Raw genomic sequence first — 15,557 nt, 5'->3', positions numbered from 1 at the left:
CTGCATGAAAAGTACATTTTCAGCACTTCACAAAATGCTTTCACCCCTACTTGCACTCCTGTTGCTGAAGGGCCACTCCCCCTATCCACACATTCAGCATGTGAGCTCATTTTAGTGTTTTTGTGCGGTGTGGTGACTGTGCTGGCTATTAGGTGACTTAACAAGTTGTCAGCCGATAAGAGTTCACTAGCCAGAAATGGGTGATGTTTCCTCGATTATGACCAGCATGTTCATAGAGATTCAGTGTCTAAATTTTGAAAAGTGATATTGTTGCTGAATACAGTACATCAGAGATATGTGCAAAAAAGGATGAGACTGAGTTATAAGTGGGATGAAGAAAGGAAGTAGCTGGGCACCATCATCATGTATTAGCTCAGTCCGGAATACTTTGTGTCAAGTGTTTTGTTTTTCCATTCCCACTGCAACCTAGCAGTAATTGTATAATAATTGTGTGGTGAAGCTAAATGTTGCAAGTTGTGTTGCCAACATGAATTGTGGATTACATCAGCATTTCTTCTCTCACATCTCCCCTCTCCACAATGGCCTAAGACATCCCCTTAATTCCGCCACCATCTTTGGTGCAAACCATCTGTCTTTTGAGTCACTTATAACTTGTTCAGTCACATCAAATGCCAATAGGAAGAAAACAGGACAAAGTCCAGCACAACACTGAATAAATCAGGGAATTTTTAGCATTGATCTTATGGGTTTTTCACAGGGGCCACAAATTTAAGGTGTAGAATCGTGAAAAATGTAAAATCGAAGTTTCACTGTATTACCTTTCTGTGGACAGTAAGCAAGGGAGGTTACAGTGCCAGTTGCATCTGCAGATAAAATACAGCTTTCCCCAGATGCCAAGTCCCAGAGACGAACTGTAGCATCACCAGCCGCCACAGCAACCAATCCAGGACCAGCCCACTCTGCACAGGCATCCTGAGGTCTTCCTACTAGTTTCACCTTTAATTCCAAGAAAGATTAGTTACAATATTCTTGAGCACTTGTAATTCTTCAGACTGGTAGTGTATTTACTTCTTCGAACATATTGTTACACACAGCTAAAGCATAACAAGGCTTTCATTTATGTCTGAATTAGTTCTGGAAAAAAAAAAATTGACTTGGGAAGTCAACCTACTTCCGAACATAGACAATAAGACCACGACAGATCACCAACAATGCATCTGTGACATGACACGCGACTTTGAAATTTTCATTGGTATGGTGCATAACATTGTATCCTGTAAAAGGAAATATCTGAAATGTTGTAATCAACATGTAACCTTCAAGCTGATTGAAAAGCACAAGGAATGGAACAGAGATTTTAGTTTGTCAAATGTAACATATTAGAACAGAGAGAGCAAACAATTTCTGTGGTCTATAATGGCAAGAGACAGAACAAGGTGTTTCCACTTCGAGACACATGGAAATCTTGTTAGCCTGTAGTGACAGCATGCAGTGCTAAGTTAAACAAGTTTCAGTCACAGTAGTCTGATTTATATATTTGGAACACATTTAACAAATATACTCGACTGACTGAATTATTCTGTGAAGTCAACACAAATGATAGCAAAGACTAGTGGAATAAACATTTTCAGTTTCTTTTCAAAACATTATTCATCTTGAAAGATCAAATGTACAAGCACTTCATTTCCTCACAAAAGAGATATTACACAAAAACAAAAGACAAATAACTTCAACTGTGTGTAAACAGTCCATACAATTTTATTTATTTAAGTATATATAAAATTAATATAAAACTATTTTGATGAGCAATATCTAATTGTGGGGCACAATGTAGTATGCACCTGGTACCTTCGCACAATACCTAACAAGTACAATCCATTTAGTGGTTTACGTTCTTAGCCTTGGTATATTTTTGCATTTGTTAATGAGTCTTACAATTTTATTCAACTCTAAATTGTATTTTTTTACCTCTTTTACTGGTTCTGAAGGTAATTAATACAAGGTAAAAATTGGTAAAATTGAGAAATTACAAAGAGAAATTACAAAGTGAAAGTATCAAAGAATAAATGTTTTTGAAATTATATGAATGTTGTAAAGTATTACTTTGACAATTTCGGAGAGCTGCCCAGATGGTTCACAAGAGAAATGTCCAAGACTAGGTACATCAGTTAGGACTGCAAGTTGTGGTAAATGCTCATGGTGCAATACTCTTCGCAGTTGTGATCCATCTGTACTCAACACTTCCATACATATGCCCTCTTCATTACAGTGGAATATCTTTCCTAAGGAAATAATAAAATGCATTACAAGTACAAAGTTCAACCGCCAAACAGACAGTAGAAGATAGAAGTTATGGATCTTACTGTCAAGCACCACATTTCTCATATATGTATGATTTTTTAATCATAATGTTTCATATTCTTATGTTTGTGAATGTGATAAGTCTACCTCTCATGTCCATCAAAAATTGTTAGACATACCCACATACAAGTCATGCAATAACATTACAAGGCAAGAAACTGAAACTATGGATAGTATTTCTGTGTACAGGGCAGGAGGGACACAGCAATACCACAAGAAGCCACCACTACACACGCACAACCACTTGCCTTGCACTTTCTCAGTTTCGAACAGCTGCCTTAAGATGGTGCTCACTAATTAGGACTATACTCTGCTTCCTCACCACATCCATCAGCATGTTGTATTTATCCACTAATAGTGTTGCTAGCCAACTGTGAAGAACTTCACTTTCACCAAGTACTGACACACACGGAGATCCATCCAGAAACTAGCACAAAAGAAGATATACCACAGACATTGACTCAGTTCCTGCAGTTCAGCTACTTCTACAGTGCCGCCATTTCCTCTCATTATGCAATGGAGCACAGTTCTGTGAGTTAGTTACTTTCATGTTCCATGCATCATTTTGCATGAAAACTCGTCAAAATGTGGAACGAGTCATTTTACATTCATATTTCAAATTAACTTGTACATCGATGAACTCTAAACATCACGATATAATTATTTTTCCCCGTTAAAAATATATATATTATATACAGTTTGAGTTAGCAATTCCCACCCACCAACTTTTACACATTACAAACACAGAAATTCTCCTACAGAATAAAAACATTTTCAATTCATTTTCAAATTTTACCCTGGTGCCTGTTAGACATTTAATATAACTGTGTAAGTGGTCAAAAATTCAGTTCCATTCAGAAGACAGTTCCACCTTAACAGTCACTATTTACAGAATAATTAACAGCACTGTCTGCATAGTAATTTCAGTCACAGTGACTGCCAAGAGACAATAAAGTCATTTAGATTTCACTGTACTAGGACAGGACATCAAGTGCCATACAACAAACTGCTACCAAAGTTAAGTGAAAGTTTATATCATCACCATTAATAAATGTTACTGACAATGAAGAGTCTCACAGCAGTAATACTGAATAAAATGTTCTTGGATTTCCATCCGTGTCAAGTGATCAAAATTACACGAGCTTTAGGCCAAGCACTCCTTGGCAATTGTCAAGTGGTAAGTCTAGAAGTGGGGTGATGATATGCCTCATATGCACTAATTGCCGGCTGTAATGTCACTGGTGCTCACGGAACTGCCATATATGGGCGTATATTGACTCAGCATTCAATGTGTCCTCTTCAACCGTGAAATCAATGGATCCCATGTCACACTGAGCTGCATGCCACAATCTCTATTTTAATGTCTTCTTTAATAACATAATCTCAGAAGCTGTTAGTGTGAGCTGCATCTGATGTATTGGCAAATTTTATCTGGTGTCTGTTTTCTAGAGCATGCTAAGATAAAGCAGACTTCTCAGGACAGTGCAGTTGATAAAACCTCTCATTCTTCTTGTTTTGTTATTGCATAATGCGTACTGCTTGTCTGAGGTAAGACTGGTCACACTCGCAAGGTACACTATGTGATCAAAAGTATCCGTGTTGTGGTTGGCAGGAGAGCCAACATTGTGTTACTAGAGGAGGCCTAAAGGCACGTTTTTTAGCTCACGCAGGCTGGCGGGAGGTCTGGAACATGACAAGGAAATTAGAATTTAGAAAAACGGACATATCTGGTGGAATACTTAACTTTAATCCATTAATGATGAACATCGCTCTTGACGGTACATGATTCACAATATCAAAAGTACCTGAATGTGGCGCCTTGCTAGGTCGTAGCAAATGACGTAGCTGAAGGCTATGCTAAACTATCGTCTCAGCAAATGAGAACGTAAGTACGCAGTGAACCATCACTAGCAAAGTCGGCTGTACAACTGGGGCGAGTGCTAGGAAGTCTCTCTAGACCTGCTGTGTGGCGGCACTCGGTCTGCAAATCACTGATAGTGGCGACACGCGGGTCCGACGTATACAACCGGACCGCAACCGATTTAAAGGCTGCCACCTAGCAAGTGTGGTGTCTGGCGGTGACACCACAATCCGGACACCTGAAAATGTCTTACAAGTCTGTGGTGCCTTCCATTGGTAAAATGCTGGAATTCAATATGGTGTTGGCCTACCCTTAGCCTTGATAACAGCTTCCACTCTCACAGGCATACACACAATCAGGTGCTGAAAGGTTTCTTGGGGAATGGCAGTCCATTCTTTGTGGAGTGCTGTACTGAGGAGAGGTGTTGGTCAGTGAGGCCAGGCACGAAGTTGATGTTCCAAAACATCCCAAAGATGTTCTATAGGATTCAGGTGAGGACTCCGCGCAGGCCAGTCCATTAAGGGATGTTATTGTTGTGTAACCATTCTGCCACAAGCCATGCATTATGAACAGGTGCTCGATTGTGTTGAAAGATGCAATCGCCATCCCCGAATTGCTCTTCAACAGTGGGAAACAAGAAGGTGCTTAAAACATCAATGTAGGCCTGTGCTGTGATAGTGCCACACAAAACAACGAGGAGTGCAAGCCCCCTCCAGGAAAAACATGACCACACCATAACACCACCGCCTCCGAATTATACTGTTGGCACTACACACACTGGCAGATGATGTTCACCGGGCATTCACAATACCTACACGCTGCCATTGGATTACCTCATTGTGTACCGTGATTCATCACTCCACACATTTTTCCACTGTTCAATCGGCCAATGTTTATGCTCCTTACACCAAGCGAGGCTTCGCTTGGCATTTATTGGTGTGATGTGTGGCTTATGAGCAGCCGCTCGACCTTGAAATCCAAGTTTTTTCACCTCCAGCTTAACTGTCATAGTACTTGCAGTGGATCCCGATGCAGTTTGGGATTCCTGTGTGGTGGTCTGGATAGATGTCTGCCTATTACACATTACGACCCTCTTCAACTGTTGGCAGTCTCTGTCAGACACATCAGAAACAGTGGACCTAGCGATGTTCAAGAGTGTGGAAATCTCGCATACAGACATATGACACAAGTGACACCCAATCACCTGACTACGTGAGTTCTGCGGAGTGCCCCATTCTGCTCTATCACAATGTCTAATGACTACTGAGGTTACTGATATGGAGTACCTGGCAATAGGGTGCAGCACAATGGACCTAATATGAAAAATGTATGTTTTTGTGGGTATCTGGATACTTTTGATCACATAGTGTATGTTGTAGACCCCAGTTATTCTGAGACTTGTTGTGTCTTTAAATGGCCTTAGTAATTAAATTTTTGTTGGAGGCCTCAATATCGATTTGATCTCGTGTCTTTTAGCAGGCAACTTATCTTTCGCAATATGGAGCCACAGAACAGCAAGAAAGCAAGCTTCTTTTCTTGCTCTTTGTCGATGGCCCTATTGTGATTCTTCCTTGAAATCACTTTCTATATTTGATGAATGTTACAGCCGTAGTTCCTGAAGATGTTGCATAGGTGGTTCATCCCATGGGGCAGATTATCAGCATTAGATATCATTCTTGCATGATGCACCCACTTATGCTTTACCATATATCCATAAGAATGGGACACCATTCCACCTCATTGTATCGACCATTCATTCACCAATGTACAAGCTGGCAAAGTACCTGGCCAATCTCCACGCCCCATATGTATGACACATAGTGAACATTGTATTAAAAATGCAGCAGATTTTACCAGCTGAATTAACTGTCTTCAATTTAGTTAGGGTGCATTATGGCCATTTTTGATTACTTATTTGCCCATCAGAATCTTTGGACCTAGTATCCCATTTCCTTGTGACATGGTCAAGCTATTTACGCACACTCTTATGTATTATAATCAAACTGATGTGTTGCAATGGGTTGCTTGTTAGCTCCAGCTGTTACAAACCTCTTCATGGAGAATTTTGAGGATATTGCTTTAGACATGGCACAATTAAAGCCTAGTTGTTTCTTTCAATACATTCATGACACGCTCATCATTTGGCCCCGCAGTCATGAGAAACTTGACGAAAGCTTGGAACATCTCAACAGCATTAACAGTAACATCCAGTTAACCAGGAGGTAGAAAATGACACAGCACTGTCCTTCCTCGACATCCTCATGCACCATAAATGAAACGGACGCCTTGGCCACAGCATCTTTAGAAAACCCAACCACACTGATATTTACTTACACGCCATCAGTCGTCATAACTGGGCACAGCAGCACACTGTTTTATGAACATTGATGCATCGTGCAAGAATGACCTCAGATGCTGATAAGATGTCCCATGAGATGTGCCACACCCACGCAAACTCTTCAGGATCATTGGCTATAAGGTTCATCAAATGAAGGAAGTGATTTCAAGCAACAATCACAATAAGACAACTGACGAGGAGGAGGATAAGTAACTTGCTCTATTTCCATTCTGTGTCTCCATGTTGGGAAAGATAAGCTGAAAAGACACAAGATCAAATCTATCTTCAGGTCTTTGACATAAATCTGTCAATTACTGAGACTAGTCAAAGATGCAGGAGGTCTCAGAAGCCTGGGGTCCACAAGAGTACCATCTGAGTGTGGCCTGCCTTACATCGGTCAAACAGTACACACTGTGGAATAACAAAGGAAGGAGCATGAGAGGTTTTATCACCTGTGCTGCCCTGAGAAGTCTGCTTTAGTTTAGCAAGCTTTATAAAATGGACACCAGATAAAATTTGATGATACGTCAGATGCGGCTTGCACTAACGGCTTCTGGGATTATGTAATTGAGGAAGCCATTGAAATAAACTCACCAATAACAGCCCAAATAGAGATGGAGGCCTTCAATTCAGCATGGCATGGGATCCAGCGGTTGCGCGGTTGAAGCAGGCACACCAAACGCCAAGTCAACGTATGCCCACATGTAGTGGCACGAGAACCAGTGACATTGCAGCCGGGAACTACTGTATGTAAGGGGAATACCAGAAACCCACTGGCAGTCATACTACTTGACAATGGCCAAAAAGTGCAAGGCCAAAACCTCTTGTAATTTTAATCACCTTACACGGCTGGAAAACCGGGAACTTTTTATTCTATTTCTTATTGTGTTGCCACATTCCTGTTCTAATGCCGCTCTTATGTACAATGTGTATAATACGAAAGTACTAGTGAGCATACCACCACCTCATAATTAGAAGTACTGTAGAAATATGCTTTCTTCTACTGCGGATACTTGGTCTGAATTGATAGTAACATTCAGTTACAATGAATTGATAGTAACATTCAGTTACAACAACCCAACAGTACACAATGAAAATGTTTCTCTATAACAGGAGGCAACAGATTAAGTTTTTATCTACCATCACACGAATGAAGAAACTGATTTGTGCATACTGCATTGTTTTCATTATCTGTAATTTTCTTTATGTATTCTGTTAATATTGGATATATGAACATGACAATTGTGGTATTATCACCTTTTCAAAACAACAGTTTGCATTTGTTTCTGAGAATTATCTTTTCTTGTGATTCCCTTTTGGGCTGAAAATTAGTTTATACAAGTTGATGATTTACCACATCACAATGAAGATTCTGCATAACATATATATTTTTAAATATTTAGTTTGCTGTACACTTGTAATATCTTGCCTCTTTTTATTAATATTATTGTATGTTGGTTGGGATCTCAGTATGCATTATAACTTCACATTTGTAGAGTACCTGTGTACCAATGACACTGATAGATGTATATGCACCAGTGTTGATCCTGACTGCACACTTCAAGGATCAGTTTTATGAACAATTCAGTGAAGCAATGCAGGGATTGCATCCTGTGGACCATCTGTGCATTCTAAGCAATTTTAATGCCTATATCAGATGTGTTACTGCTGCTTGGCTAGACTGCCTAGGCGCATATGGGGTGGACAAGATGAATAAAAATAGTTTACGGCTGCTTGAATTTTGTGCCAAGTATCAACTGTTCATCACTAACACGTACTTGAAAGGCAAGACCAGGCCCAAGGTTTCCTGGATGCACCTTCACTCCAAACAATGGCATCAACTAGACCTCATTTTTTAAACAATGGAAAATCCAGGCTAGTATAACAACAATGTAAGTGCTCTGTCATCTGAACAAGACATAGACAGGGCAAAAGCACTATAGGCACAAAGATGTGAGCTAGTGCCAGTGCCATAGAGACTCGCCACTTGCATGAGTTCCACCAACATCACAGGCAGCACTGAGGATGAAGATATCAACTTCACCTCGACAAATTGCAGGCCAAGTACAATCCAACAATGACTGGACGACAGCAGCCTACTTGGAAGATAGAAGAGCACCTCTCACCCACTCGGTTATAGACCATCGTCCAGGGCTGGACAGCAAATGTAGTTTAGTGAACTCTTAAAAGTGAACAGACATTTGTTGTACATTGCATTTGCTATGTACTGTGAAGCTTACCTATGATTATTTGCACTTAGCCATTGAGGGCCTTTTCTGTGTTATCTTACACGCAGTGTTGTAGATGACATTATTTAACACGTCACAAAGATAAGTAAACCTTTTAACTCCTCTGTGTGACTTTCTTACTAATTTGTTGGAGTGCTGTAGAACCTTTGTTCTCCTGTCCTGTTACCTGACCATGGGGCATTACTGTGTAATGGTGACAGAGAGAAATTGTCTAAGGGATGTACTGCTTCAGAAGCCATTTCACGAACTTGCAAACTTGACCTACTGTAACAACAGTGTCAAATCAGCTTCCACAGCAGTAGTGATGAGGGTTTACAAAACTGGTGATGATGGTTTACAAAAGTAAGAAAAAGGTAGATTGATACTTACAGTAATGATGACATATTAAGTTGCAGAAAGTCACAACTAAAAAACACTTACATTACATATTAGCTTTTGGCCCCACCCTTTGTCAGAAAAAGAAAATACGCATTCATTCATTTATTCACACAAGTAAGCACAGCTCACATACACATGACAGCCATCTCTGGCAGCTCGAACTGGAATGCATTCCAGTCCAAGCTGCCAGAGATGGCAGTCATTTGTGTGTGAAGCGTGCTTGCTTCTGTGTATGAACGAATGTGTGTTTTCTTTTTCTGACAAAGGTTGGGGCTGAAAGATAATGTGTAATGCATTCTGGTCCGAGTTGCTGGAGATGGCAGTCATGTGTGTGCAATGTGTGCTTACTTGTGTGAATGATTGAATGTTTTCTTTTTCTGACAAAGGTTGGGGCTGAAAGATAATGTGTAATGCATTCTGGTCCGAGTTGCTGGAGATGGCAGTCATGTGTGTGCAATGTGTGCTTACTTGTGTGAATGATTGAATGAATGAATGTTTTCTTTTTCTGACAAAGTCTGTGGACAAAAGCTAATGTGTAAGTGTCTTTTACTTGTGCCTGTCAGATCTTATTTTAACTAAGAGGAAAGATATCAGCCATTTTCTCCACTTGGACTCATTCCATAGTGCTGATTTCTGACACTGACCATATATTAGTGGTGACAAAAGCTTGTTTTGAGCCTACAAAGATTCACTCTGCTACAACACCTAGCAAAACCAAGATTAATCTTTGCTGCATTAAGGATCCTACAACAGTAGAAATATTTTGTGATAGGGTTCAGAAAGAAATTGACACCTGGACAAAATTGCACATTGCTGAAGACTGGCTGAAAATCAAGTCTCTTCTTATGGCTGGCATTCCATTTGCTACTTTGAAAGTGAAGTTCCAGGACTGGTATCTCGAGAACAGTTATGTACTAAAACTCCTCCTTGATTCTAAGCATCAAGCACCTATCAACTGGCACTCAAACCCTTGCACAGCTAACCACAAGCGTCTAAGCAAAGCAAAGACAACTGGTCAGGGCAAAATAACTGTATTGTACATCCTGACAGAAACTTGTGAAAATACACAGAAGTGTGATGAAACATCAGTAGAGTGTATTTGTGTACCAAAATGATCGTTGGAACCTCCCCTAAGAAGACTGCCCTACTGAAGAAGATTGACAGAACTGTCAGCACAGATTGTTATCAACAATTCTAATGGTGGATGGGACACTATTCCAATCTCTGCTCACATCCGGTAACATCAGCCCAAACTCAGTAGGAGAAAATTCTCAGTTTCCAACTTACCATGAGCTGTAAACGGTGCCTACTAAGCAGGGCTTTACAGAGCTGTTGTGGACCTTCAATCCGGGAAATGCCCTGGTAAATACAACATCTACACAGAACTTACTAAGCTAAATCTGCTCCTGCCAGTGCTCTACAACCTTTTACTGAGGTTACTGTGCCACAAGGTATGCACAATGCCAACATCATCACTCTATACAAAGGTCAAAGTAATCGTGGTGATTGCAATTGCTAATGCATAATTTAACTACTGATTACTGTCGGAAAAGCATTTGCCCATGTCGTGCTGGGCACAATGGAGAGGCTTGCCAAGCTTTGTATCCTGAGTCCCAATCTGGGTTCCAAGTCCAGCAATGTACTACCGATATTGTGGTTTTGTCCAAAGAACGAGGTCCTATGTCAAAGTTGGCACCTCACAATCGAACAAAAGTAAGAATAATTGCTGATAGACACAATGACGAGTGAAAGATGCCAGTGGAGATACACCCTCAAAGAGTTTCCATATGCCGACACTGCCGAAAGATTACTTACATCAGAGCGCACCATCACTCAAGCCCACTTTGCAATCATTGCTTATGATGACAGCATCGACTTAAATCAGATCTGGCTGCAACCAACAGAATTATTAGTCAGAACTGCATATCAGAGTTTATAGCCAATTGTCCATTGAGATGAGGCCATCATTTTGTATTGTACTAAAGTGATAAGTTATAGTGCTCAGTGACAGTAACAAATACAGTACAGAGACTTTCCTGTGGATGGGGACTGTTTCCAAGTTAAGTATTTTACACGGTTTAAACTTTAATAAAATTATCTAGTATTTTCTGTATTGTAGTATCCACTTGGCCTCCACAAGAAGTATATCTAGCCCTGCTAGGACCCTCTACAGTGCCGAAGTGAATGTCTCAAGTGCATTTCTCTCCTTCACTGCAATGGCGACAAGGATGGTTACTGGCGTACCCCAGCTGGTTGTTCAATCTGCCATATACCTCACAATGGTGACATCAATGTGTGCATCTTTCTTTCTGTGTACTGAATTCTGCCCTGGTCTGCCTGGTGGTGTTTTTAGTCCTCTGCTAGTATCGGCAGCCAAAATAATATTATCATATTTTTGTGTATTCTATAAAGTGTTTCAGCGTGTATGAGCCTCCAAAAGAAACCTCTAAATGATATTGTTCAGTTTCACGTTCACCATATATAAGAGATAACAACCTTATTGTTACAACAAGCTGCTCCACAACCGGTTGCTCCTCCCAAGTTCCACCAGATTAACAGTAAAGAAGAGGACTGGTCAGAATTGTGTGCATAACTGGAAGCACACTCCACAGCATGCAACATTAGAAGTATGGCACACACTGGTTTCTTTTTAGCAACTGTCACAGCCAACAAGATTGTGTCCTACATTGAGCTCTGACTATTCCAGAAGATACTGCTTATGAGGAACTTATTTGCAAGCTTGATGGACATTATGTATCACAGGTTCATGTCGCTGCAGCAAGATTTAAGTTTTTCGCCTAAGAGGCATCCTCCAGTCATTAAAACAGTCTATTTCTGTACTTAAAGAACTGTTGTGACTCCCACTATGTACATTCTGCGGTACAGTGGTGTAGACCATACGAGAGTTCCATAGTTCCCTGCCACATTGTGTTTATTCTTTGTTTTTGATAATATAGTTATTCCTTGTTTTGTCTCATTGACAATGAATGTCATGCAAACCGCATACTTCACGATAATTAATTTATATGTTAACGACATATACCTGGTATCCCTGACATGGTCACAATTAACTGTACTTCTATACGTTCCATGCCGCATCAAAACTATGACTGTTACTCTTGTGCCAGCCTTGTTGGGTTTTCATTCAGCACAAAGATGGATTCCATGCCAGTGCCTAACGAGCCAGCTTCATGTAACTGAGTGTGTGGCTAGTGCTGTAATGTGTAAATCTATTTGACGCATGCCAATTTATTTTAGTATGTTGACGACTCCCAAGGATTATTATATTTAAATTCTTTGTTTCTCCCACAGATTTTGATGATGATTTTGTCCTATAATAAGTGGACTGTCATGTGCTGCCCAGGCTTGCCTTTTGACTGTGTTTTGGAGATGTGTTAGTGATCACAGATGGTCAGATCTGATGCCCATCTACTGTTTCATCCAAGCTTTTAGTGAGGAGTCACATGTTTTTACGCACATTTGTACCTTGGAATTTGTGGCATATGAAGTGTTAGTTTTATATGACCTGAAAATATAGCTCCAGGATATAAACGGGTCATCATACAGTGAAAACACAATAAACAGATATTGCAAAATTGGCCTTTCACTTGATTTTATATATGGACTATTTTACTATCTCTGATTTTAAATTGTTTGATTGTCTTTCACATTATGTTATCAGCAAGGTTACAATCAAACTGTCACCTGTTTGGCAACGTAACCCCTTGCTTTGGTTTGCACAATTAGAGAGCCAATACATATTAGCACAGATTATGGCAGATGAAATAAAATATTTACATGGTAACTGTATTAACAGAGGATCTTGCCGCAGAAGTCCAAAACATTCTCGCTATGCCTCCAGAAACCAAACAATATGCTGTCATACAGAATGCATTGATTATGCACCTGTCACAGACTGAAGCTAAATATACAGAAATGCTTTTATGAATGCAACAGAACTCCGCTACAGCTGCTTCATTACCAGCACACTCTTGCAAGTAATACGGTCAATGATGTATTACGCCATATATGACTATCCTGACTATCAGAGGATACACAGAAGATTTTAAAGGTATGTTCCAGAGATCTGAACGTGTTAGTGCAAACAGATAATTGGGCAGCAGAAATGTATCAGACGACATGTATCACAATGGTGGCTACTGTACAAGGTAACATAACCTCAGTGACTTTGTTGCCACTACAGTCTCAGCTAGCTGAGCTTACAATACAAGAGACTGCACTGCAAAATGCAAACAAAAGGCAATGCACACGTCAATGACTAAGGAGTTGAAATCACTCACTGGTGACACACAACATATGTCAGAACCACAGAAAATTTGATTAGATGCTCAGAAGTGTATACCACAGTGTAAAGCGAATCATGATGCTGACACAACAGCAGCTACAACCACATCCACCTGCAGCCCACAACACAAAAGTGTAGTGCCAGATAGACATCAGAGTGGAGATATCAGTGTATCCAGTAACCGAGTTACTATGTTGCAGTCATGATGACACTTGCCTGCATGCTGCAAATGATACAAAGGTTACGACACACGGACATGTCACTTTATACACAACCTCACACTGCATCGTACATTTGAGTAGTGGTTTACTGTAGGTGATGTATCACACCCCATACTAGGAGCAGACTTCCTGGCACTCTAAGATCTAGTACTGGGCCAACATTGGCAGCGATGAAATGATGCAACAACAAACATGACTGTGCAAGGTAAGGTGAACTACAATGCTACTACAACAATCAGAGTGATTGCTGGGGATTGACGTATCCGCCACTCTACAAGTAGCAGCTGGGCTCCCCATCTCCATGTGGTGCACAAAAAGAAGAATAGTTGGCGTCCCTGACATGATTACCAGCAATTAAATGTGAGAACCATTCCAGACAGATATCCCATGCACATTTGGAGGATTTATCTGCCAGGATACAAGGCAAAATGATTTTTTCAACAATAGATTTGGTCAGGGCATATTCGCAGATTCCGATTACTGCTGAAGACATATCCTACATAACTATCATCACACCATTCTGTTTATTTGAATTCACATGAATGCCATTTGGGATCTGCAATGCAGAGCAGACTTTTCCATGATGCGTGGGTGAGATAACACGTGATCTACAATTTTGTTATGAACGTAATGTATATACAGATGATGTGCTCATTATGTCTGCATCTGAAAATGAACATATGCAACATTTGATGAGGTTGTTTGAACATTTATATGCACAAGGTCTAATAGTGAACCCATCAAAATGTATTTTTGGCACAAAGAAAATTCAGTTTCTTGGCTACACAGTGGACGTATGAAGAATCCGACAATGACGAGACAAGGTGGAAGCCATATGTGCGTACCCACAGCCAGTTACAATTTGGCAATTGGGGCATTATCATGGTGTAATAAATTTGTACCAGCAGTTTCTGTCACATCGTATGGCAATAACAACACCATTGAATTACTGTTGAAGGGCGCACTTAGGCAAAACAGTAGACTGCAATGGACATTCAATGAAGACTCCGCTTTCAAGGATATCAAAACAGCAACAGCAATAGCCACCATTTCAGTATCTTTATGGACCACAAGCTATTAACTTATGCCTTCGAAGTGAAGCCAAGTAAGGCATCGCCAAGACACCTACGGTGTACTGACTACATTGGCTAATAACAAACCAACACCATATATGTGCAAGGCAAAGTTAATGTACTGCTGATGCACCCTCTTGGGTTAGGAAGTGGATGTAACGAAGCATCCGTCACCGCACATTGAGGCCGTAGCTGCAGCTAATGATTTTGAGGCCATAGGGTGGGTACAACAAGACGATGACGAGCTGCATACATTGAGTGGGCAACAATCAGGTTTACAACTATGAAGAGTGACAATAATGGGCACAAATGTGGTGTTATAATGTGATGTCATCAAGCTAAAGCCTTGGCCACATGTTCTGAAGCAATTTCAATCCCAGGCAATTGCTTCAATACACAATCAAGCACTTCCTGGAGTCCAAGGAACCACAAAGCAGGTTAAACGATGCATCATCTGGCCCAGTATGAACGTCGAATGTAAACTGTATGTTCGACAATGTATGGCCTCTCAAAAAAACACAATTCACATGATATGTCGATACACTGCTAGGTACATTTGCACCACCTAACCAGTGATTTGTTTATGTCCGCAGGGATACTGTAGGGCCACTAACAACATCCAAAGCCTGCAGCTAGTGCTTTATGATTGTGGACAGATACTCAAGATGGCCAGAAGTATTACCTATGGCAGACATCAAGGCAGAGACTGTGAGGAATATGTTTTTCAAGGGATGGATTGCGCATTTTGGCACACCACTGAGAATAAAGATAGATCAAGAACATCTTGAGCTGTGGCACCTTTGAGTTAG

General features: G+C 40.5%; 1 protein-coding gene across 2 annotated transcripts in view; it reads right to left on the bottom strand.

Annotated features, from left to right (window-relative positions):
• The window catches only part of LOC126323604 (intraflagellar transport protein 140 homolog), a 248,926-nt gene that overhangs the window by 189,250 nt on the left and 44,119 nt on the right, over positions 1-15,557 (bottom strand). For both annotated transcript variants that reach the window (XM_049994696.1, XM_049994697.1), the window contains 2 exons: positions 2,065-2,243; positions 780-957 (listed from right to left, as the gene is read on the bottom strand). In XM_049994696.1, coding sequence (XP_049850653.1) covers positions 780-957; positions 2,065-2,243 — 357 coding nt within the window. The remainder of the gene's footprint in view (positions 1-779; positions 958-2,064; positions 2,244-15,557) is intronic.

The sequence above is a fragment of the Schistocerca gregaria genome, chromosome 2 (assembly GCF_023897955.1).
Source record: "Schistocerca gregaria isolate iqSchGreg1 chromosome 2, iqSchGreg1.2, whole genome shotgun sequence".
NCBI classification, from domain to species: domain Eukaryota; kingdom Metazoa; phylum Arthropoda; class Insecta; order Orthoptera; family Acrididae; genus Schistocerca; species Schistocerca gregaria.
Note: the sequence above shows the minus strand (reverse complement) of the source record. Positions and strands in the feature narration are given on the sequence as shown.